The sequence below is a fragment of the Dunckerocampus dactyliophorus genome, chromosome 2, assembly GCF_027744805.1.
Source record: "Dunckerocampus dactyliophorus isolate RoL2022-P2 chromosome 2, RoL_Ddac_1.1, whole genome shotgun sequence".
NCBI classification, from domain to species: Eukaryota; Metazoa; Chordata; class Actinopteri; order Syngnathiformes; family Syngnathidae; genus Dunckerocampus; species Dunckerocampus dactyliophorus.
The window spans coordinates 662,928-688,591 of record NC_072820.1 but is presented as its reverse complement, the minus strand read 5'-3'; the positions used below and the strand labels follow the sequence as shown (position 1 = coordinate 688,591).

The window sequence follows — 25,664 nt, the reverse complement described above, 5'->3', positions numbered from 1 at the left end:
CACTTCCCACAACCCACCTCCAGTCCAGATATCAAATCTCTCAACTGTATATTCAATACTTATTGTATTCCTTATCTCGCACTTTCCACGCTTCAATTTTGGCGCCTCGAGCATTCGACAGTCACTTCCGCTTCCGTTCCCCCCACGCGTTTCTCCCTGTGTGTGTCGCTATAAAGGACCCCCCTTGCAACAGCAACCGCAACAAAAATAAGTTGCATCAAAACATAAATGCAGGTTTTGAGAATGTTCACAACAAAAAGCACAGTATTTGAAATCAAAGATTTCACTCAGCTACACATGATAAAAAGGATTGATCATGTAAAACTTCTTGAATAAGATCTTCCATACCATTACAAAAGTCACCATATTTTAATAAACTAGAATGACATTTCTAGTATCCTTTTCCCCTGCGGGACAGTATCAGGGGTGCAACAAGTAAGTCGACACAACAGTGAACCGTTGGAGGTGCGGGCATTATTTGACAGACTGAAATTGGATGGAGTAGAGCATCAGCTATTAACCAGTAATCTAGTCTTGATTTCGATGTGCCAGCTGCTTTGAACCAAGATTGTTGCTTTACATCGGGATTCTTCTCTCTCCATACGCCTGCTCGGTTTAATGAATCACACTAGTCAGCTAGCATAGCATTAGGGGCAGGATTTGTACATCTGCTAGGAAGTCTGTCCATCTTTTCGTCTTTAACCATATTCCAGTCCCCTCCCAGTATTATGTTTTGTGCTGTGTTACAGTGTCCATAAATATTTGCTAAAGTGAGCGTGAAATTGTCTATCTGGAGCACACATATTACCCAATGGCCGCTGTTACTACATTTGCTACCAATTACTTTCCCTGCTGAGTTATTGAGTAAAATTGCAACAGCTGCTGATCTTAATGTAACGTGTGAAAAAATCATTTCGTCTCCCCATTGTTTTGTCCAAAACTTTTCATCAGATTCATTTGAATGGGTTTCCTGAAGTAGTACACATTGAGAGCTTCTGCTTTTGCAAAATAGAAATAAAGCCTTTCTCTTTATACTATCTCTTAGACTAGGGGTCGGGAACCTTTTTGGCAAAGAGAGCCATGAAAGCCACATATTTGAAAATGTATTTCCGTGAGAGCCATGTCATATTTTCTAACACCGAATACAACCAAATGTGTGTATATTTAAGGAAGACTAACAATTTCAGAATATAATAAGTCTCTGAATGTATTCTTTGTAATAATGTTGTTATATTGAAGCTAACCAATAATAAATCAATTACTTTCTACCATTAAGGCGACTTCTGGTGCTGCACGGTTTTGCGCTCTACTCCGTATTGTTCTTTCTTTTCCTTTTTCGTCAAACGGGTGGTCTCTGCACAATTAGCTAGCTGACTATTTGATTAAAGGAGGGACGATAGTAATCAAGTTTTGGTGTCTGACACGGAAAACATGGGAAGGACAGCTGGCATTGCGCTAGAAAATCAAATGGATGGATTAAAATGCATTAGAATGCATATTGTGCATGTTATTTTTAACACTGTGATTTCTGTTTACTTTAAAATGTCAGGAAAACAAATAAAAATAAACACATTTTATGGTGTTAACAAATGTCTGAGAGCCAGATGCAGTCATCAAAAGAGCCACATGTGGCTCCCGAGCCATAGGTTCCCTACCCCTGTCTTAGACCTATAGCGTTAACTGTCAGCGGTTTTACAGTATTGGCACAATCAATGTTTCCTGAAAGCAGCACGGGATTCGGTGTGACTTTACCGTTATCTCGCGAGATTGCGGCACCTAACACTCGGAAGTTGCTAGCTCGGCCGCGCTAACCCCTCGACGTTGTCCTCCACTCGTTTTACATTTTTGTCAAAAAGCGATTGTTTTGTGAGAGTGTCGCCGCGCCGAAATGGGGAAAGCAGACTTCCTGTCACCCAAGGCGATAAGCAACCGGATCAAATCAAAAGGTCTCCAGAAGTTGAGGTGGTATTGTCAAATGTGCCAAAAACAATGCCGCGATGAGGTGAGTCGTCCGTGGTAGCTAGCTAGGCTAGCTAGCGGCTATGTGCAATGTTTACGTTTTTGCCCGCTTCGTTTAAACTTGTTTTCCTCATTTATGTCGACCTGTGCTAACAGAACGGCTTCAAGTGTCACTGCATGTCCGAGTCCCACCAGCGGCAGCTGCTGCTCGCCTCGGAGAACCCGCGCAAGTTTATGGACTTCTTCTCACAGTACGTTTTTCACAAAATCTTTTACACTTTCCAACACATTTCAGTTGTTAAATACGGGACCCTCTATTTGTACAGGATATCTTTCAGGGATAAAGTGCATCTCTGTTGAAAAACATGATTAATATCTACTTCACTCTTTGCTCCTTTTTTTTTAACTTTCCAAATATTTCAACCTGTTTTGTCTTGGCAATGTTCTTCTCGTAATATTATGACTTTATTCTCATAATATTAAAACTTTTTCACCAACCCAATTTTCCAAAAGTTACAACTTGTTTTGGTTCTCATAATATTACTACTTTAAAAAATTAACGTTTTGTTTCAATATTTCCATTTTGTGATACTAAAATGACATTATTTTTCCTAATAATATTATTTATTCGACTTTTTTTCTCTGAATATTTAGACTTTATTCTGGTCAAATTTGTCACATTTCTGCTGGGTTTTTCCCCCCAAATATTTCAACTTTCTTGTATATTTTCTTCTCATAATATTCTGACTTTATTCCCATAATATTATAAAGTTTTCCCCAACCTCATTTTATAAAAATGACAACTTTATTTGTTCCTCGTAACATTCTGAAACATAATTTTTCTTTAAGATTTCAACTCTTTGCTATGAAAATAATATCATAATGATAATAGTAGTAGATAATAACATTTTTTTCTTTAATATTTCAACTTGGTGGTACTAAAATGACATTAATTTCCATAATAATGCTAATAATATTTATTTAAAATGACACCTTTTTATTTTGTTTTTTTTTCTCATAATTTTATGACTTTTACATATTTTTCTGCAATATTTCAACTCTATGCTATGAAAATAATATAATTCTAATAATATAATAATAATAACGTGTTTATAATATGTATCTATAAATAAATAATAAACATTTTCTCTTTAATATTTCAACTTGATGGTATTAAAATGACACTAGTTTTCCATAATAATAATAATATATATTTCTATATAAAAATAATAACAATAATAAAAAAATAACTTCCTTTTTAGATATTTAAACTTCATGCTACTAAAATGACATTATCCATAATCTAACATCATAATAATCTATTTTTATATAATAATAATTTTAAAAAATTATATTTAAACTTTATGCTACTAAAATTACATTATTTTTCCATAATGATAATATAACATCATAATCATCTATTTTTACATAATAATTGTACAAATATATTTTTTGCATTTAAATTTTATGCTACTAAAATGACTTTATTTTTCCTCATTATAACGTTATTCTCATAAAATTATCCTTTTTTCCTCTTAATATTTGGACTTTATCCTTGTAAATTACTGCTGATTTTTCCATTTTTGCTTTTTTTTTAGTTTTCTTGGTAAATGGTATTTTTAGAATGTACCAAGGGCCAATGAAAGAACATCCATGAGCTGCAAATGGCCCTCCGGGTCTCACTTTGGGCACCCCGATATATAGTATGCCATGTCTTGTGAGCTGTGTGAAGTAATCGTACTTTTCCTCCTTTAGTGAGTTCAAAAGTGGATTTGTGGAGCTGCTGCGAAGACGTTTTGGTGAGTTTAGCCAGTATGTGTGCGCGCACGCGTGTGTGTGGGCGGTGCCATCATATGCCGTGTCTGTGTTTGTGTGTGTGCAGGGACCAAGCGCGTGCACAACAACATAGTGTACAACGAGTACATCAGCGACCGCGAGCACATTCACATGAACGCCACGCGCTGGGAGACGCTCACGGACTTCACCAAGTGGCTGGGCAGACAAGGTCAGCATTGAACGCACCTCCAAGACAATGAAAGGTGCTTGAATTGGAACGCGGCTAATGTCGCACGTCAGGTTTGTGCAAGGTGGACGAGACTCCCAAAGGCTGGTACGTCCAGTACATCGATCGCGACCCCGAGACCATCCGCCGCCAGGAGGAGCTGGCCAGGAGGAAGAAGCACGAGCTGGACGACGAGGAGAGGAGCGCCAAGTTCATCGAGGAGCAGGTCCGCCGGGGCCGCAACGCCAAGGAGGAGGAGGTGAGTCCCGATGCGACGGATGCCGACTCTCCCCCCGCCCCTGGACTGTGCCAACACTTTTCTTTCTGTAGGAAGATCCTGTTTACACCGAGCTGAAGCGAGAGAATGAAGAGGAAAAAAGTGAGTTAGCCTTTCAGGTGGCATAGAAACACATCACCAGGTCACCGCTACACCTTTTTTTTCCCCCTTCCTCTTGCAGTTGCTTTCAACCTGGGTGCTGCTGCAGCGTTAGCTGGTCCTTCCACATCAAGGTACTGCCTCCCTCTGTTGTTCCAAAGCGGTATTACACCACAGCATAACCACTAGAGATGCATGATGTTTTTCGTTGTTTGGTTTTTTTTTTACTGATAACTCTTTTATACCTACTTTTTTTTTTAATTTATTTAGATTTAACCAAGTGTACCTGTTGATTTGTCCTAATCAAATATGACATGACTACTACCACATCACTAATGTCAGGAGAACCAGCGTATAGAGGGGAGAGAGCCACCTGCTGTGGCCCAGCGAGGTGCACTATATTCGGGCACACGCTTCGAGCAGCAGGTGACACCACGGATGTCTCCGGCGAACATTTTACACTTTTCAAACGGTGAGGTGCTGGCGTTTCAGGTGGCTGATAAGGTTTTTTGTATGCGCCATAGGCCTGTCACGATAACACATTTTGCCGGTCGATGACTGTGCCACAAATTAGCGTCGGTATTCATTAATATCGGCGACATTTTTTGATACCGTTTTTTTTCATGAGAACTGTAATGCACATTTGACCCACTACATGGCATCATAATGTGGGTACATCAATATCAAATGTATCAAATCCAACAAACTTTAATTACTCAAGAGTTCAGGCAATTCATACTGTCTGTCAACATTTTCCGAAATGTTGGTTTTTCAACCGTATTGAATGGTTGCATTCCTTTTTTGCAATGTAGCGAGCGATGCTGTCCGTCCATAATGACTTTTTATGACAGACACATGCAGAGTGAACCCTCTTGTCATCCAGCCTGTGTGGCACAGAGAAACCAGCAGATGGAATTAATCCATTCATCGTTCCATTCATCCATTTATTTATTTTGTGGATTTTATCCCCCCCCATCAACTAGCACGTGAAATGTCTTCCTCAGAAAGCGAATGTTCGTTTATATGTGAGCTCGGGAAGTTGACGTCACAGGCAGGAGGAAAAATGAGTGTTTGATTTTCGCACAGTACTGATGATCTCACCTCATTGGAGCGTTTTTTTCTTTTCTCTTTTAAATGACGAGTTATCTAAGGTGTTTTTATTGTTGTGTTGGTACGACGTCATATTTCCCTCATATCTGTCCCCGAATGATCCTGCACCCGTAATAACCCCCCACATCCTCCTCATAGTTCCCTGGTGGCCTCCAGCGCTCTGAAGAAGGCGTCCTCATCCTCATCGGTGAAGAGGAAAGACACGTCCTTGGTAACGGAGGCCAGGGACAAGAAGAAGAAGTCTGCCCTGGAGCAGATCATAGAGGTAAGAGTCTGCGCCTGTTCTCAACGTGTTTGTTTGTGGTGGGCGTGGCTGAGAGGGCGTCGTGTGGCTCAGATGGAGGAGAGGAAGAAGAAGCAGCAGCAGCAGCCGCCGAGGACCGAGCACTGGCTGGAGCCCGGCATCGTCGTCAAGGTGGTCACCAAGCGGCTGGGAGACAAGTACCATAAGAAGAAGGCCGTCATCATGGTAACCACGACCCCGCACCCGCCCCGCGTCTCAGGAGCACCGTGTGACCTTCCTGCTGTGCTGCAGGAAGTGCAGGAGAAATACACGGCGGTGGTGAAGATGGTGGATTCGGGGGACAAACTGAAGCTGGACCAGAACCACGTGGAGACGGTCATACCTGCGCCAGGTACGCACCATGTCCTCACGCTGTTGGCAGCCGTCACCGGTCACTACGTCTCCTCAGGAAAACGCGTGAGGATCCTCAACGGAAGCCACCGAGACACCGAGGCCGTGTTGGAGGGGATCGACGAGAAGAACTTCTGTGCTATGCTCACGCTGGATTCCGTACGTGTCGCACGCTCACACGCACACCATCCTTTCTAAAAATACTACCCCGCTCCAAAAAAATACAGCAGCAATGGAAAAAAGAGACGGCATTTTTCTAAGAAGGACAAAAATATTAGGACAATAAAGTCAGTAAGAGGAAAAAATAGCGTCAAGTTGAAATAATAAAGACGAAATTGTCTCCAAAAAAAGTTGTAACAAACAAAAAAAGAATGCAGTTGCACTTTTAGAAAAATGAGGTTGTGTAAAAGTTGTAATATTAATAAATATTATGAGAAGAAAGACAGAAAGTTGAAATATTTGCCATAGAAATGAGCAAAAAAGCACAATGTAAGGAGAATAAATTCATATGAAAAAAATAAATGAGTGATGTGCGGATCGATACTGAAACATCCATACTTCTGATACCAGCTCTTTGTGCTGTAAAATCGATTCTTAAATCAAAATACGCATACTTTGGGTACTTGGGTCATTTGAGGTCATGTTTGTCTGTTGAAAGGACGACTGATGGTAAACGGAGCTTGTGTGGGAATATTGTGCCAATAAACTTTTCATTCTTAAACTAGTTAATCATCACGTATTTATTTAAATCCATTTATTACATTTAATGTATTTATTTAAATTTATTAGATTATTTAAATTTGTTTAATGTATTTATTTAAATGTATTATATTTATTTCAGGTATTTAAATTCATGTATTCGATTTATTGACATTTATTATATTTATTTAAATGCATTGACTTAATTTTTGTAATTATTGTTTTATTAATTAAATGTCTTGCATTTTTGATGCAGTGATATGAAATACCCTACTGTTTAAAATGGACACATTAGGTGAATTTGCACCCCCCCAAGCATTGGTATTGGATCGGTATCGCCGATACCAGCCTGAATTTTGCTCAGCATCAGATCTGAAATCAGTGGTATTGCACATGACTATTAATGACGTGCTTTGAGATGCAAGATGGTTTTTATCTTGAAATATAAAAACCGTCTCTGCATGCTTTAAAAAAATGTTAACGATGTTTGCGTACGTGTTTACCACAGGACTGCAATCTACCTGTGGCTGATTGTAAAGCTAATGAGCACGTGGCTGTACGTGTTGATGAACAGGCGCGTTATGCAATACGCCACCGAGTCACACGTGCTTGCCTTTTCAGGCTTCTGATTGGCCGCTGAATCGTCTTTTTATGTGGAACCCAGCAGTCCATGAATGACAGAAAGGAGGACAGTGAAGGATGTCTTTTATTCCAAGCATGCCAAGCTCCGGCCCTTTAGGCACTGGTGCTTGTTCCAAGTTTCTATGGTTATCATCACTAAAAGCGTGTTGTCGTCCACAGGGTCCGCACAAGGGCAAGCGAGTGGACGTGGCCTACGAGGACTTCTCTAAACTGGCTTGAACCATCTTTCTTTCTTTATGTCTCAGGTGAAGGACACTACTCTACCATGTCAGAGTTTTAATCCCAATCAAGTCCAACTTTACATGACAGATTTCAATGAAAGATGTAAAAAATATTTTAAAAAAGCATTCACAGGAAGCTGTAGAGGTGAGGGACGATGTAGTGGCTGTAGTGGCCGTCAATGAAGCCCTTCCCGCTGTTGTGTACGAACCAGCAGTAGACGTCCCACCCGCGCCGCTCGTCCCGCCGGTAATCCTTCTGCCAGCCCCTGAGCGCAGCAGCAGCCACCAAATGGCGCCGTTTAGGACCAAACCTGACTTTTTAATATTTTTTTTATGAGGAGGAGTAACCCACCTGGTGACGTGCACCTCCTTGCCCTTCACCTCCATGGTGGCCTCCTTCTTCAGGGGGTCGGCGCCATCGTGGATGTCGTACACGTTCACTTCGGGCTCGTTGGAGAACTGACCTGAACCGTAAACAATAACATTTATGCTATTTCATTCAAATGTTACAGTTACGTTTGTTGTTTGCAATCGGGCACGCGTCTATAATAAATGTTGATGTATTTGCAAATCACCAGGGCTGTCCAAACTTGTTCTTTTTCCTCCAGTGAGGGCCACAATAGTGACACATGAAAACCATCTCAGATTTGTCGTATAGGTGGAAAAGCAAGTTATTACCGTCATTTTGCCCTGGATAAGCCGCTACTTTTGGGTGCAGCTAATTTATGGCTAGCGTTGAAATACTGTGCCACTCAATAAAACAGTCTGACTCACAGTGTCATCTTACGAAGAACACAAAAGTCGCTTAACACTCAAAAGGTGTACCTAAGAAATATACAAGCATGTACCAATACCAGTTTAAAATGGAGAAAAAAACAACTCTTGTAAAGTCTTCCCATAATGCATTGCGTCTGAGCAAAGCACTCATTGGTGCCTGCCAGGAGGTTGCAATGACGTCAGCCTCCCTCTGGTGGACAGAGGGAGCTGCTTGTTCTCCAAGCGGCTAATGTATATACTCATCTGTTTTTTCCTCTAAATTTAGTGGGTGCGGCTTTTACACCGGAATTTACGGTAATATCAACTTCACTCTTTCATTTTTGCTGGGGGTTTTTTTCTTCATAAATTCTGTAAATTTTCTTCCAGTAATATTTACTTTATGCCCCAACATTATGACTTTATTACCATGATATTTTGACATTATTCCCTTTTCATTAGCATATTATGACATTATCTCCATAATAGTAGGACTTTTTCCCCAGTGTGTTTTTCCCAAAAATGATAACCTAAGTTTGTTGCGTTTATCATAATATTACCACTGTTACAAAAATAACTTTAAAAAAAATAGATTTCAAGTCTGTGCTACTGGAATTACATTATTTTTCCTCATATTACGAATTTATTCTTGAAAATGTACACATTTTTATCTTGTTAGAATGCGACTTTTTTCTTGTAATATTTTGTTTTTATTCTCATAAAAGTACAGCTTTTTTTCCATTTCTGCTGGGTTTTTTCCCAAATACACTTCTGATAGAAATCTTAGGACCAGTTGAAAAATTGCTAGAATTTGCATTTTGCACATTTGGCCCGAAGTCAGCTGGGATAGGCTCCAGCATACCCCCGCCACCCTAATGACAAGTGGCATAGAAAATGGACGGATGGATGGATGGATCTTAATGAGGTTTTAAGTAGAGCTGCAGTGTGCAAAAGTAAGAAGGGGGAGTGAGACACAAAATTTGGAGCTTGTAATTAAAATAAATAAATAAGACTGAAATAGGTTATCACCTGATCAAAAGTTTAAGACCACAGGCTATAAAAGCCCAAATGTGCTCCAAATGTTGATGTAGTGTCATCATTCCCACTGTCATGCCCTCCTGATGGTGAAGCTAAGAAGCTTTCTCTTTTCCAACGTGGTGGGAGGCCTCTCGCAGCGTGCCATTGGGATCAGGAAATCAGTCATTCTAAGTTTTTGAAAGATCCTGAGCATTATGGAACAAAAAAGTCAAGTGGTAGACTCAAAAACATCACACCTGCGCTGAGCCAGAGGATCCGATTGGCTGTCCATCAAGACACAGGGCGGTCTGGTGCCGACTGCAGCACAATAACCAGATGCCATCTGAGGGAAAAGGCTTTAAAAACAAAAAAGCCACCTCAAAAGTGCCCGTTTGGACTTTGCCAGGGAGCATCAAACATGGGACATTGGAAGGTAGAAGAAAGTTTTATTCTCTGATGAGGAAAAAATGTAACCTTGACGGTCCAGATGGCTTCCAACGTTACTGGCATGACAAGGAGATCCCACCTGAGATGTTTTCTACCCGGCACAGTGGAGGGGGTCCATCATAATCTGGAGTGCTTTTTCATTCAGTGGCGCACCGGAGCTTCAGGTGGTGCGGGGTCGTCAAACGGCGGCCGCTTACGTGCAGATGTTGCAGCGGGCATCCCTCATGACCGAGGGCCCTCGTGTGTGTGGTACCAGCTGGGTTCTTCAACAGGACAACGCTGCAGTTCACAATGCTGGCTTGACCAAGGACTTCTTCAGGGAGAATAACATCACTCTTTTGGACCATCCTGCATGTTCCCCTCATTTAAATCCCATAGAGAACATTTGGGATGGATGGCAAGGGAAGTTTCTAAAAATGGCCATCAGTTCCAGACAGTTGATGCCCTTGGTGAAGCCATCTTCACCACTTGGAGCAATGTTCCCACTAGCCTCCTGGAAACACTGGCATCAAGCATGCCCAAAGCCATCTTGGAAGTGATGAACAAGAACGGTGGAGCTCCTCATTACTGAGTCCTACTGACAACATTTGTTGTTCTGCTTTGGAGAGTTTTTGGATCTTTTTTGAATGATGGTCTTAAACTTTTGATCAGCCTATTTCAGTTGAATTGTTCTTTTCAATAAATGACTTTTTCAAAGTGCTTTTTGTCTCACCCCCCCTTCTTGTTTTTGCATATTGTAGCTCTACTTAAAACCTCATTAAGATCCGAATGTGCAAAATGATCATTCTAGCGGTTTTTCAACTGGTCTTAAGGTTTTGATCAGGAGTGTATTTCAACTTTTCTTAACAATAATAATAATAATATAACGTTTCCTCCAACCTAATTCTGAGGAAAAATTGTATTTGTTTCAACTTTCTTCTTAAATAATCTAGGCATTTTCTTCAAAATAATATGACTTTATTCCCATAATATTAACTTTTTCTCCAAAATTTTTTCCCATAAATGACACCTTCATGTTGTTTATTTCTCATATTACAACTTTTTTTTAAAATAACATAGTTTTTATATAATATATTTATATAATATTACCAGTTTAATCTCATAAAATTGCAACTTTTTTCTTTTTAGAATATGTTTTCCTTGTATTAGTTTGACTTTAAAAAGGGGCAGAGATAATAAGACTTGTCTTCTTTCTGCTTGGAAGAGTGTTTGGTTTTATGTCATATTGTTTGTTTTCTTCTCTCTTGAATGAAATAAATGTTTCAAATCAAATCAAAACTTTATTCTCATAAAACTACAGCAGTTTTTTGGGGGGGGGAATTTTCAAATATTGAAACATTCTTCTTGTAAATGTATTCTTGTAATATTATAACCCAGTTTTCCAAAAACTGACAGCTTTATTTTGTTTAGTTTCTCATAATATTATGACTTTTTTTTTTAATTACATTTTTAATATTTCAACGCCATACTGCAAAAACTGATTTTTTTTTTATTGTTTTTTCTTTTTTTATTTTTGTCATTTGCTTTTTTCTTGTTACAATGCAACTTTTTTCTCTTAATATTTTGACTTTATTCTTGTAAATTGCTGCTGATTTTCCTTTTTTTTTCTTTTTTTTGTGTAAGTTTTCTTGTTAAAGGGTATTTTTCAAATGTGCCGAGGGCCAATAAAAACAGCTGAGGGCTGTAAACGGCCCCTCACCCGCACTTTGGACACCACTGGTCTCCAGTGACCGTTGTGACTTGTGCAGTTTGCCTGCCACTAAATCCTAAAGTGGTACCTATGAGGCCGTGGACAAGGGGGGAGTAGCGATTGTCGTTGGGCAGGTAGAGACCCAGGAAGTCCACGTTGACGGGGTGTTTCTTCCACACGCGATGCAGCAGAACCATCACCCGGATGCCGTGGTTGATGATGACTGAGACCCTCCGGTCCTTCACAACGGAGATCCTCAACCTGGAAGGAGGTGCGGATCAGGTCGGACCACCCGGCTCGGACGCGGGGGGCTTACCCGTCCCGCACGATGTCGGCCGTGGCGCCCCAGGTGAAGGTGTAGTTGCTCTTGCCGTCACTTAGGACGATGGCGGCGGTGCTGACGGTGACGGCGACACCCGTGGGCTGGTGGTACACGGAGATGACGCCAAAGTATGTGGCGTGTTTGCCCAAGTGCTCCTTTTTGGCGCCGATCAGCTGACCGTTCACCGCCACGCCTGTACGCAAGCTCAGAATTGGACCTTCACAATAAAAGCATGCAGGGAGGTGTGTGTGTTGTACCTGTGCCTCTGTCTGACACCAGGTTGAGGATGTGTCCCGGTTTGGAGTCGATGTTGAAGCAGACGTCCATGTTGCTTTGGGGCAGGTGCACTATGAAATGAGGGTCGTTGTCCACTGAGAAGGTAGAGAGAGGAAGTGTTTTGCGTGTTTGTCGCGTTAAAAAAGATGCTGTGCAGTACCTAAGTTGACCTGCTGGGGCAGCGTCCACTCCTCCGGTCCTTTCTCTACGGGGCTGGGCGGAGCCGGCGTGGTCATCTGGACCCAGGGGGGAGGCTGATAGAGCACCTGCACTGGAGCCAGCCCAGGTGTCCTTGAACCTCCCATTACTCCTCCTGCATACGTTTTGTATTTGGCACATTAGGAAAAATATCATTTCACTACACTTTTTTTTTTTTTCAAAAAAAGGAAAAATCAGCAGTAATTTTACAAGAATAATGTCAAAATGGTGAAAGAAAAATTTATTTTTATGAGGCGATGTATTGATATGAGAAAAAATCAATTTAGTAGCATAGAGTTGAAATATTAAAGAAAAATATGTGATTTGAAAAAATAAAGTTGTAACATGAAAAACAAAACATTTTTGCACATTTAGATTGTGGAAAAAGTTGAAAGAATAAATTCATAATTAAGAGAAAAACAACTTGAAGTAGTTCGAAAACAGCAGAAATGGAAAAAATTTTTACAAGAATAAACTCAGAATATGAGAAAAAATAACTTCATTTTAGTAGCATACAATTAAAATATTAAGGAAAAAATGTTATTTTGTTCAAACAAAGGTGTCATTTTTGGACAATTAAGTGGGGAAAAAGTCATAACATTTTGGGAATAAAGTCAATATTACGAGAACAAAATTTAAAAGAAGAAAGTTGAAATATTTGTAAAATTTAATAAAAACAGCAAAAATTAGAAAAAAACTGTAATATGACAAGAATAAAGAGGAAAAAATAGCATTCTAACAAAAAAAGTTGCCATTTTATGAGTTTGAGAGAATAATAATGATCAAAAAGCCGTTAGGACGGCAGGAACATAATATCATCAGCTAGTAGTCGAGTGTCCCACGTCTAGCGATAGCGTTTACAGTAGCAGGCCCCGAACTCTGGAACACTCTCCTGCCAAACCTTAGATCTGCTACTTCAGTCCCGATTTTTGAATCATTGGTAAAAACACACGTGTTTCCCTCACTGCAGGGAAAAAGTTTGGACACCCGTAGTTTCAACATTCAGGCACCTGAGCAGCAGCCTTGCTTGGGGTCCTTCGGGGAGTCGGCCAGCAACCTCTCCTTGGCGTCCTCGCTCTCCACCAGCAAGGCTGTGAGGGGCGTGACAAACTGATGCTCCATTGCCAACGCCAGGATGCGCTGCGTGATCTTCCTCTTCTTGGTGGCTGTCGGCGCCAAAGACCTGAAAAGTGGAGGGAAAAAAAACAAGCAATGTTCTCCACTTCTGCTTGTTATACTGGGACCTTCTCAACTGCCTTCCTTGAGGCCGACCTCTCGCTGATCATCTGCTTGATGGTGACATAGGCCCACAGCTGCCTGGCGAAGCCGGTGAAGGAGTGCTGCTGCTTGGCCAGCTCCATGTCCAGCCTGGAAGTGTCCGCCTCCGTCTCCAGGGTGATGTCCAGCAGGGCCTGCGGAGTCAGATGAGATGCTTACAGAACCGGTGAACGGTCGCACCTCTGTGATGCGTTTGCATGTCCCTCACAGCCGACGCAGTGGTGAAGCTGGTCAGAGTGTCGCTCTCAGAGGGCAGCACCTTGCCAGCCACCACCAGCTCGGAGCCCCCAAAGTATTTGTCGAATTGGTTCTGCGTGACGTCAGACACGGAGTCCTCTGGGAACTGGACGGTGATCTTGCGCAGGAGAGGGTTGGCCACCTGGCTGTAGAAGGTCTGCAGAAGGTGGAAGTACATGCTTAGAAAAGTGCCTGGTGGTAGATGGCCACAAGACGCTGTGCTGGATGTTGTTAGGAAATCGTTAATGGCAGGCGGCTCACCCGTAGCTGCTCGGCAGCGTCGTGGTTAGCAAAGATGCGCTGGGCCATGCCGCGGTTCTCCATGGCGATGCGCTCCAGGAAGTCGTAATCCACATCAAAGCCAATCCCCAAGGAGAAGAGAGAGAAGTCCTCCCTCATGACCTTCTTCACATTCTTCTGGATGGTGCTCAGCTTGATCTCGCCTTCAAAACACTCGTTTGTACTGGCTGTTTAAACGGCAGGATTTGATCCATCATTGGAGACTCACCCACAGTGGGGTCACCATCAGACACCAGGATGATCATGGAGACAGAGCGAGGGTCGATGAGTCCCTGATTGGACGCCCGCACCAGGATCTGCACCGCTTTCATCAGTGCTTCATTAATGTTGGTTCCTGGGGTCAAAGAGTTACATGTGAGCAACCAGCTTTCTTCTCCAAGCCCTCATCTGCTCATGGTACCTCCAACGGGTTTGATGTTCTGGATGTACTTTTTGGCGTCTGCGATGTGTATGGAGGATCCAGGCAGAAGTTCTTCACTCCAGCAGCGCACGTTGTGGTTGAAGTCAATGATGCTGAACTGGTCGTCTATGGTGAGGCCGTCCAAGATGGCTTGCATGGCCTCCACCGTCTAAGAGAGACGCTCTAAAGTCAACGCTATTTTGCTGAAGAACCGCAAAGTGGCACCAGTTCATCACTCACTTGCTTCATCTTGACCCCCCACATGGACCCGCTCACATCGATCACAAACACAATGTTTTTAGGGAGCGGGGGCAGGTTGGACGGGGCGAAGAAATGGACAAAGTGGCCGTCCGAGACCTGGTGACACCCTTTGTGATCAGTCACGGTTTTACGGCGTGTCAGAAACCCGTGACCGGCTGTTTTTTACCTGCAGTTCACCAGCATTGCTGTCCCGGGTCACGTCGTATTTGACCTTGAAGACGCCGTCTATGGCGCTGTCGTTGCAGGTGTCACACTTCCTCTGCTGCTGCAATGTGGGCTTGAAGACCACGTGAGCCTGAGGGGGCCAAAAAAACATTAGAGGTTTCTGCACTTCCAGAAGCGCAACACAGCATTCCGCCCGGGGCTCGAACCATGGTCCTATGAATGAGTGCCGAGAGTGCTTGCCATTGAGCTGAGAGCCCAAGCTGTCGACTTGATGTCTAGCACGACTCTTGAGTTGTCAGGGAGTGAGGTTTTAGGGGGATGCCAGTTGGTACAGCTGTGCAAAGGTACATTGGTAAACCAACTCTCATCCACGTCACAGCATCAATGTAACCCGAATGGTCCACTCCTGCACATGCCTGGGGTTCGAACCAGGGTACACCAGAGCTAAAACTCGATGTCCAGTGTGACTCTTGAGGTGTCAGTGAGTGAGGTTTAGGGGGTTGCGAATAACGGATGCCAGTTGGTGCAGCTATGCGAAGGTACATTGGTGAACCTCACTCCCTTTTAGGTTTACCAACTGTTACGCGCACCCCACCTAAACCTTACTCTAACCCAGGTCACAGCACCAATGTAACCCGACTGGTCCACCCCTGTGCACGTCTGGTGCTCGAACCAGGGTACACCAATAAGGTGAGCTCAAACTCAATGTCCAGCGTGACTCTTAAGGTGTCTGGGAGTGAAGTTTACCGATGTACCTTCACACAACATTACATAAGGTCTTACCTTCTCCGGGGATTGTGTAACTTTGACCAGGTCTGTAAACTTCTCGCCCAAAGTGTTGGTTGTTTCCAACTTGAAGATTCCCTTTGGCTCATAGATGTAGACATCCGCCTAAAGACACAACTCAGGGTTGCTGGAGGACATGTTGTCTTTTTGTAATATATGGAGAATATAAGCACCCAGTCAGTTCCTCACCTGGAACTGAGGTACCAGTCTGCCAGGCTGCAGGTGCAGTGAGTGCTCATAAAAGCCCAACTTCCTCTGCATCATCTCTTGGTAGTTCAACTCAAACTCAATGTTGCTGCCAGGGGGGACGTGCACCTCCGTCTTAAAGGTCTCCATGTCCTGAGAGTTAGCCCTGTTGCATACAAACGTTCTTAGCTTCCTCTGTTCTACCTTCGGGTTCAATCCGAGAGAGACCTGGCTGACTACCTGACGATACCGGCGGCCTTGCCTCTGGCTCGGGCCTGGGCGTACAGATTCCTGGCCACTGTCTTCTCCTTTACGGAGCCTGTGAATGTGATGCCGTTGACGTTCCTGCGGCACAAAAAGCGTGACAGCTGTGGGCAACCACATGCTGCGTACGAGTCGCATCTCTGAGGTGCGGCGTGACCTCACATGGTGAAGTTTGTGATAAAGGCCCTCTTAGGGATCTGCACGTTGAAGCCGATGGTCTGGGCCTTGGACCCAGAGTTGACCACCGAGCTCCGGACAGTGGTGTGGGCGAAGCGCGACGTGATGCGGCTCTCCACTTTGTAACTCTTGACGGTGATGTCATCTCCTCGGATGGCCTGGCCAGGAAGTGATGGATTGAGAAGGTAAGGAACAAGGTTCTTTCTTTGTAAGGTTCTTTAACGTTCAATATTTGCTGCCTTTACATGTGTCTCAGGTTCAATAAACTCTGGAAGGTTTAGCGTTAAGACTGCACTTTGGCCAATGGTTCGGGGTTACTACTGGGCCTCCGAGTGTTCAACCGCCCATTAACCATCTGGAACTAGAACACGGTGCTGGTACAAGAGCCGGGTCAATAGCCTGTCAGTCAGGGGAATGTCTCCAAACAACAACCTATTGATTTTGTCCGATAAGGTTGATCTCTGTCACAGTGGAGAGGGCTTAAAACAACAGTGGAGGGTCATACAGTACCTCAAAGTCTTCCTGCTCCTCACTGGTCAATATCGCTCTCTGAAACACACACACACACACACACACACACACACACACACACACACTAGTCATCAGGCACATGCAAAGGTCTTGTTTTTAAACGAGGCAGTTACTAACTGTACAATTAGACGTAGTGTACAAAGTTGTTTGATGATTCTTGGTCAACTTTTAGTTCAAGTCATACAATAAGGCCACAAACGTTGATAGGTGGCGTCAAAGACTGTTAGCTATCGATACTGCGTCATAAAAAAGTCCAAAGTCGAAGCTCTCACCTTGTGCCTGTCACGATGATCCTGAAGATCTGACTGGTGAAAGAAGGTAGTGATGGTGATTATGAAGACAGAAGAACGACAGTAGGCAAACTTTAAGATGTTTAACAGATGAGTAATAAGATGATTGTCCTTGCTGAGCGTCCGCTCAAAGAGAATGTGTTTTGAATCTGACTCACCGCGTCGTCCTCCCATTCTCCGTCTATCACAAACTCAAAACAGCGGCTCTGCTGCAGGCCCAGAAGACCGACCAGGAGAAGGAGAAGAAGCCTCCTCATGTTTCACGTGCAGTGCGTCTTTGGTGGGGGGGAAATACAGCCGGGCTGGAAAGTGCGGGTTAAAAATCCACGCAAGACTCTCGGGTCAATATTTGCCCCGGCGCATGTCGCCCACAGAGGGGATGCAAACTTTGACCTGAGCATTGCGTCAACACTGTTGTACAGCGCGCTCACTTTGTCCTTTTTGAGTTGCGGAACACGATACACGTTGTGACACGTTACCTGATTGACTCTCATGTCACTCTCAGGATTTTGTGATTAAAGGAGGTTGGGCGGGGCCACGTATATTTAAACTGCCTTTGTGTACATTGAAGCGTGGGTGGAGCAACACTGAGCATTTATTCCCTAATTCACTTCATTCATTGTTTTACTTCCTGTTTATGTTGGTATGCTTTGCTGTCGTGACCAAAAGAATGAGATCTCAGTTAAAAGTGGCAGTAATGAGTTTCCTCCGTAGAGGGACTGGACTCACCCTAAGAGGTAGGGTGCTGAGCTTGGTCATCCGGGAGGAGCTCAGTAGAGCCTCTGCTCCTTCACATGAAGAGCAGACAGTTGAGGTGGCTCGGGCATTTGGTCCGGATGCCTACCTGGTGAGATGTTCCGGGCATGCCCGGCTGGGAGAAGGCCCCGGGGCAGACCTAGGACACGCTGGAGGGATTATTTCTCACAGCTGGTCTGGGAACACCTTGGTGTCCTCCCGGTGGAACTGGAAGAGGTGACCGGGGACCCTGAAGTCTGGACTTTCCTACTAAGCGCAAGCAAATGGATGGATGGCTTTGCTCTTATTGTTGTGTTCCATTTCCACTTTGTGTTAGAAATACTTCCTGTTGTTCTTACTTCCTGCTTCAGCAGTTTGTTGATATTTGTACTTTTTGTTTCCCGTTATGCTACTTCAGATGAAATTCAGCTAAATGGAGCAAGGTTTCCACTAGAGGCCGCCAATAATGCTTGACAATGATGGCGATCGCTCATTGAAGAGTGGAACCTAGGTTAGCGTCATGAATCCCTTCCGGAAGCTCTGACTCCAACCCAAATCATTATGTCAATCCAATTAATTCATTCTAGAAAGACAAACATGCCACATTTTTATAGTTTTTCAATTGAAAATGAATATAAATAACAAATGAAAGGGATACATGAACATTTAAGGTGACTTTTGCCTTCACTGAAGATGTGATTGTTGCCAAAGCCACGATGTGGCAGCAAGATCAACACGGACACCAGCTTGAGTTATGTCTTTAATTCAATAGTAGTTTTCTTTACAAAGACTATTTAAAAGACTATTTGTTTAAAAAATATATTAAATTACACATTATCCCCAAAAGACATTATTTTTGAGCGGTAGTGAACCTTCCCAGGAGGGGCCGGCCAACCAAAATGAACCCAAGAGCGCAGGGACAACTCATCCGAGAGGTCACAAAAGACCCCACAAAAACATCCAATGAACTGCAGGCCTCACTTGCCTCAGTTAAGGTCAGTGTTCATGACTCCACCATAAGAAAGACACTGGGCAAAAACAGCCTGCATGGCAGGGTTCCAAGACCGAAACCACTGCTGAACAAAAACATTTAAATTTTGCCAGAAAACACTTCATGATCCCAAGACCTTTGGGAAAATGCTCAAAAGTTGAACTTTTTGAAAGGGGTGTGTCCCATTACGTCTGGCGTAAAGGTAACACTGCATTTCAGAAAAAGAACATCATAGCAACAGTACAATGTGGTGGTGGTAGTGTGATGGTCTTCGGGACCTGGAAGACTTGCTGTGATAAATGGAAGCATGAATTGTGCTGAAGGAGAATGTTGGTGACCTCAAGCTGAAAGCAACCTGGGTTCTGCAGCAGGACAATGATCCAAAACACACCAGCAAGTCCACCTCTTGAATGGATGAACACTTTGGAGTGGTCTAGTCCAAGTCCTGACCTGAATCCTATTGAGATGCTGTGGCATGACCTTAAAAAGGAAAAGCCTCCATTGTGGCTGAATGATAACAATTGTGCTAAATTCCTCCCCAGCGCTGGAAGAGACTCATTGCAAGTTATCACAAACGCTTGATTGCAGTTGTTGCTGCTAAGGGGGGCCAACCACTTATTAGCTTTAGGGGGCAATCACTTTTTCACACAGGGACATGTAGCTTTCTCCCATTTTATTTAAAAACTGCATTAAGTGTTCAGTTGTGTTGTCGTTGACTAATATGTAATATGTACATTTGTTGGAGATCTGCAACATTTGAACATTCCTGAAGCAAGTGGAAGAGTCCCAGGGATCCCACCTGAAGAGGCCTGCAGCGTTGGTGATGACCAGCTTGTAGTTTTGCCCCTTCTTCACCTCCTCCATCAGTAGGGTGGGGGGAGGCGTCTCCTCCTCCGAGCTGCTCTGCGGCAGGAAGTCGCCGTACATGGAGTAGGTACCCACTAAGAAGTATTATAGCCACAATCAAAAGGCTAAAAACCAGACTGGGTGTCTGCTAAATCAATCTAAGTGTAACATGTTGCTTCTACATATATAAGTCATGTTTTGTGGCTGAACATCATTAAGTTATGTTATTTTAGCATGATTTGCAATAACTTAACATTTACAAAATTCAGTTATGTTGACAGAACCTCCTGCTGGGTCGGATATCAAATGGCGTGTACAACTCCAGAACAGAAGGTGGCAGAGTGTGCGAGCAGGGAGTGCATTTCCAAACTACTACGCCCTCCCTCCCCGTGCGCACTTTCTGCCATTTTGTAACTCACAGCAAGTTTACAGACAGGCAGCATCGTGGGATGAGGGGAAACATCATTTTGTCTTTGGTAGGTTTCATTTGAGTAGACGCATTCTATTGTGATATATTATACTCAATTTGACATAAATAGACAAGTTAATTTGTCGTGGGAGGGGGGCGTTTATTGCTTGTTGCTGCGAAACAGATGGACGGATCGCTTCAACCGGGTGCTACGCACGTCCAGAACGCGCCTATGTCCGGTTGGCCTATTTTTCGTCAGTCACATGTTAGGCATGTGTAATCTACGCCATCCGTAACACACACATACACACTCCCAAAAACGCCATTAAGATAGATTAAAATTTGAAAAATTACAACATAACAGATCTTTTATTTCTTATACCACATCCATTGTGCTAGTGGACAATTTATGAGCCCTCTTTTCTTTGTTCTATAAATTATTTTACATTTTATTTCTCCACTGAAAAAATAAACGGCATTCTTTTGTGAACATGGGCCAATACAAAGCCGGACTTTCCGCCAAACTGTTGCTGAAGTTCGGCGCCTTTGCAATGTGACTAGGTCGTGTCGAAGAGTCAGAAGAGCAAGCTGTATGTAACGATTTATCAGTGTCCTAACTGTGTTTATTTTGTGTAATTAATCGGACAAAACGGGTTCGGCGCTCGGGAGCATGACCAATCACAGTGGAGTGGGGGGGTGGAGTAAATTACACAGACCGTTTGGGCAGGAGGCAGGAAACACTGCAGGAAGAGGTGCAGGGTCTGGAAGATGGAGGTGTGCGGGTTATGGTGTGTAGCTGCCCTATAGGAGTCCACAACGCAATACAAAGGCCTGAAAGTTAGCATAATTGGTCCCCTTTAACAAGAGTTACTTCTAAAATAACTTCCAATATATTGCATATATGAATACAGTTGGTGACCATTTCTGTTCATACACTTAAAAAATAATAACTACCACAGCACGGGACGCCACAGATTATTATTTTTTGAACCAGAACTTTATGAACAAACAAAGCGGCAGTACAAAGCAGTGCAATCAAGTGTAAAACATATCAACATACATAGGAGCAGCCAAATGACAAAGAGAAAGGAAAATAAAAATAAAGGACACGGGGTAACAATAAAAATAAGGTTAAACAAGACAGTTAAAGATTGGGTATGTCATTTGTGCATTTTTGGTCTTGATCACTTTTAAAGATTTCAGACACAACTTAGAGCTGTTTTTAAAAGCAATTATGTTTGATGGAATAGGGTTATGGTTAGGTGTGTTAGGGTTAGGTGGGTTAAGGTTAGGGTTTGGTGTATTAGGGTTAGGGTTTGGTGGGGTTGGGTTTGGTGGATTAGGGTTAGGTGGGTTCGCAGGCCTCTAAATCGTAATCACGTGGAATCGTGAGGTGGCCAGAGATTCCCACCCTATTAATAGTATCACGATAATTTAACTTTACTTTTTAAATTTAACTAATACTATTTAACTTATGTAGTATTACAATTTCTTGCAAACAACATCATAAATTATGTTTTCTAAAATAATAATGGGACTTTCTCATCTTGAGAAAATGCCAACATAATTCATGTGTTAGCGCTCCCTCAGTTCAGTGTTTCTCACTCATCATTTGCAGCCAGCTAGTGATGGACATTTCGGCTCCTCTTAGGGAGCTGGTTTTTTTGGCTTGGCTCTTTCAGCTCTCAAGTGGCTCCTCAGATGTTTTTGTTGTCTTAATTTATTAGCAAATTGTGTGTATTGTGTAAAATGAGTTACTTATGTAAAAAATACGTGATATCAAATGTTTATTATTTAAACCTCAATAAACATCTACAAAAATATATTATGGTATAATGATAAATTATAAAATACACAAACAAAGACCCATCTGAATAGACTAATTAGGTCACATCTCTTCATGCACATTTCTCACAAACTAATTGGCTCTAAGAGCACCACGGCGTGTTTAACCCTGCCCCTCCCCTCTGCTCAGTGTGGACCCAGAGACGGCGCCGCACATCATGACCAATGGCATCTTAACAGAAAAAAAGACAAGGAAAAAAGGAATCGGCTCCCAAAGACGCAACCCGTCTCCTGTCGTTCACGTCAAAGAGCCGATTCGTTCGCGACCGACACCACTACTTTTCTACTAGCAATGATGTGGCAGGCTCCTTGTCTGAAGACCATTTACTTTTTCTTGTAAAACCACAAAACAGACACAAGAAATACATAAATTCAGGTATAAAATGAAAGTCAGCATGCAAGCTAATAAACGTGTACCACCAAACAAGCATGCAGTACAATAGTAGCACATGACTCAGCATAAATCCAAACTAGCTAGCTCCCTTTAGCAGAGAAAAACGTCTCATGCAGAGATGACCATAAGCATAAACATAACGTTGCAGCAGTAAAAGACAAAGCCACAACATATCTAAACACTTACAGATCAAGGTGCGCTCTCTAATGGCGCTTGGACTAAATTGCCTGCTGCTTACAACGGAAGGCTGGTCAATGGCGCTGCCGCGCAAATCCAATCACCGAAGAAGAAGCGAGGAAATTTGTAGCAACAGTGACATCTATAGGAGAAACAGCGAATTACACCAGCCCGCAATGAATGAACTTGAGGGGCAGAACAACCACTTTCTCCCCTTGAAAAAATGAATAATAACGAATAATTCAATACACAAATAAAAACAAATGGACCAAATATTACGACTTTGTCCTGTTATTCCCATAATATTAGCACTTAAATTACATGTGATCAGAAAAACACCCATCATAATTCTCATATTAAGATTCTCATATTAATTATGACGATTAATTTTTTTGCAGTGTGAACTCCAACTGGGGCAAGACCTCACTCCCAATCCACCCTTTCCTGACTGAGAACCACGCCCTCGGATTTGGAGGCGCTGAGCCTCATCCCAGTAAACGCTGAAGGCGATCCTCGGGCCCCCAAACTGGACGCCTTGGCTGAGCCTCGACATTGTGTCCGTACAAGTTATGAACAGAATGGGTGACAAAGGCAGCCTCGGCCAGCTTTGCACTTACTCTGATGTCTTCATTAGAGTAACCCGTCGTAACGCCGCCGTGGCAATTAGTGAGGGTTGATACTGTACGTGCAGGAAAATTCATGCAACGTCAACAAAGCAACCTTGTTGACTCCGCCCCCTCCACTCCCATTGGCCGGCGGGCTGTTGACCTGGCGGGGGCCCAGGGGATTGAGGTAGTCTCGTTCTTGTTCAAAGTGCAACGGAAGACCGAGTTCCCACCTCCCCACGTGTGAGTCATGCTTACTTTTGATATATTTTATATATCTTTTGTATGTTCAACCTTAGTTTTTTTAGTGCCACATCACAAAAAGGTGAAAAGACAACTGTAGATGTTAAATTGATGGAAAATAAGAGTCCAATAGAAAACCTTCATCACCCAGCATCCATCCTATCAACATATTTGATTTTCTGTTTTTTTTCTGCAATGATCATAGAATTCTCATGACACTTCCACCCTTTCCATCTTCACCTCTACGCAACATTTACCCACCCCAGCCAAAATTCCGCTAAAATAGTCACAGCTGTTTGTGTTTGCTCAGCTTCCATTTTCTCCAAATGAAATCCACACAGTTGCAGTCATTTGTGCTCTTTTGGGCCGTTATAATGGTCATTTGTGCTGGTTTGTTTTTTGAGTTATGGCAGATGATTTTATAGCTCAATAAAAGTTCACTCAGCCCCCACCCCCATTTCCTCCAAATTAAACCAAAATAGTCGCAGTTTTTCGTTATTGAGTTATTGTCATTGAGTTTATAGGTCAACCTCTCATTTCCTCCAAATAAAACCAAAAATAGTTGCAGTTGTTTGTGTGGTTTTGTGCCGTTAAAATGGTTGTTTGTGCTGTTTTCATTTTTGAGTTATGACAGATGATTTCATTTGTAAGTCAAAGTTCACTCAACCTCCCATTTCTTCCAAATGAAAACAAAATAATTGCAGTTGTTTGTGCTGTTTAGTGCTATAAAAACGGTCACTTGTGTTGTTTTCATTTTTGAGTTATGACAGATGATTTCATAGGTCAAAGTTCACTCAACCTCCCATTTTCTCCAAATGAAATCAAAACAGTCATAGTCATTTGTGCCGTTTGTGCTGTTTTGGTTTTTCAGTTATGACAGATGATTTCATAGGTCAGTCAAAGTTCACTCAGCCCCCCACTTTCTCCAATGAAACCAAAAAAGATGCAGTCATGTATTATTTTTGTATGTGGTTGAATTTGTGGTAATTTGTGCTGTTTTGTGCCATAGAAATGGTTACTTGTGCTGTTTTTGTTCTTGAGTTATGACAGATGATTTTATAGGTCAATCAAAGGTCACTCAGCCCCCCCATTTCCTCTAAATGAAACCAAAATGGTCGCAGTCGTTTGTGCTCTTTTGTTCCGTTAAATGGTTGTTTGTGGCGTTTGGTTTTTAAGTTATGACAGATGATTTTACAGGTCATTCAAAGTTCACTCAGCCCACCCCACCCCCATCCATTTCCTCCAAATAAAACAGAAATAGTCGCAGTTGTTTGTGCCATGTTTGTGTTGTTTTGTGCAAATAAAATGATGGTTTGACCTGTCATTGATTTTGAGTTATTTACGTAAGGTTGAAATATCTGGGGATGAGAGAACCAGCCCCCTTTGACATGCTCAGAATGAAACCAAAACTCATATTCTTTTCCACAAGTGATCGATTGTGCTGCTGCACTTTTTGATTCATGAAAGATTTTACGGCTGTGACGTCACCAAGTACCGCTTGCTCCGAACTGAGCAAAAGCAGTCATGACGGCCTTACTTGATCCTATCCGCCCTGATGGCGCTTGCGTTCCTCCTCCTTGTTTGTCAAGTAAAAACAGGCTTCAATGCAAATAAAAAAGAAAGCAACGCAAAAGCAAGTGTTCTGTTTCTCATTTACTTAAAAAAAAAGTTGAAAACAACAATTTTCCCCCAACATTTTGTTGTTTTGCCCTTTCAGCACAGCATTTAGGACCCTCCACATCCCATTGACCATCCATGGCCTCCAACGCAAACACAGTATGAGTCACCTTCGTGCAAACGCTCCCAGCATTGATGCTAACGCACAACACAACACACATACTGTACAGCAGGGGTCACCAACGTGGTGCCCGCGGGCGCCAGGTAGCCCCCCACGACCACATGAGGTGCCCGCAAGCCTGCTTTTCATTCAGGTTTTCAGTTAATAATGAAAGAACAGTAGAAAGAAATGCATTGTGAAATACAACATGTGAGTTGTGGACACCAGCATGTTGTTCATGTTCTGGTAAAACAAGCATATTCACTTTGTTTGGCTTTAAAATAAGCTCTGGAAATAAATGTTACAAAAATGAGTAGCTCTTGGCCATTTTCATTTTGTAAAAGTAGCTCTCACGAGGAAAAACCTTGGTGCCCCCTGGTGTACACATAGCATATACACACATGCAATACTTTCACTCTAT

The 25,664-nt window shown here is 42.7% G+C and overlaps 2 protein-coding genes across 4 annotated transcripts; one reads left to right on the top strand and one right to left on the bottom strand.

Moving 5' to 3' along the window:
* The first annotated feature begins 1,781 nt into the window (after window positions 1-1,781).
* Window positions 1,782-25,099, top strand: kin (Kin17 DNA and RNA binding protein). 2 transcript variants are annotated; one of them, XM_054768867.1, is made up of 14 exons: window positions 1,782-2,002; window positions 2,116-2,210; window positions 3,715-3,758; window positions 3,842-3,964; window positions 4,036-4,220; window positions 4,292-4,340; window positions 4,420-4,471; window positions 5,586-5,712; window positions 5,785-5,916; window positions 5,992-6,082; window positions 6,140-6,240; window positions 7,582-16,585; window positions 19,693-20,269; window positions 23,017-25,099. In XM_054768867.1, the coding sequence occupies exons 1-12, from the start codon at window positions 1,889-1,891 to the stop codon at window positions 7,639-7,641; spliced, it is 1,173 nt and encodes a 390-aa protein (XP_054624842.1). In that variant the 5' UTR covers window positions 1,782-1,888; the 3' UTR covers window positions 7,642-16,585; window positions 19,693-20,269; window positions 23,017-25,099. The 2 variants fall into 2 exon arrangements, with proteins under 2 accessions (XP_054624842.1, XP_054624841.1); XM_054768866.1 differs by having other exon boundaries at window positions 5,983-6,082.
* itih2 (inter-alpha-trypsin inhibitor heavy chain 2) lies at window positions 7,684-17,580 on the bottom strand. Of its 2 annotated transcripts, XM_054768862.1 has the most exons (21): window positions 17,380-17,579; window positions 17,204-17,236; window positions 16,911-16,949; window positions 16,386-16,558; window positions 16,200-16,304; window positions 15,963-16,125; window positions 15,771-15,878; window positions 14,989-15,117; window positions 14,802-14,918; window positions 14,562-14,730; window positions 14,370-14,495; window positions 14,123-14,304; window positions 13,833-14,018; window positions 13,619-13,758; window positions 13,357-13,529; window positions 12,309-12,461; window positions 12,130-12,243; window positions 11,867-12,065; window positions 11,639-11,811; window positions 7,996-8,107; window positions 7,684-7,909 (listed from the first exon to the last, which is right to left on the bottom strand). In XM_054768862.1, the coding sequence occupies exons 1-21, from the start codon at window positions 17,476-17,478 to the stop codon at window positions 7,771-7,773; spliced, it is 2,832 nt and encodes a 943-aa protein (XP_054624837.1). In that variant the 5' UTR covers window positions 17,479-17,579; the 3' UTR covers window positions 7,684-7,770. The 2 variants fall into 2 exon arrangements, with proteins under 2 accessions (XP_054624837.1, XP_054624839.1); XM_054768864.1 differs by lacking the exons at window positions 15,771-15,878; window positions 15,963-16,125; window positions 16,200-16,304; window positions 16,386-16,558 and having other exon boundaries at window positions 17,380-17,580.
* Window positions 25,100-25,664: the final 565 nt, after the last annotated feature.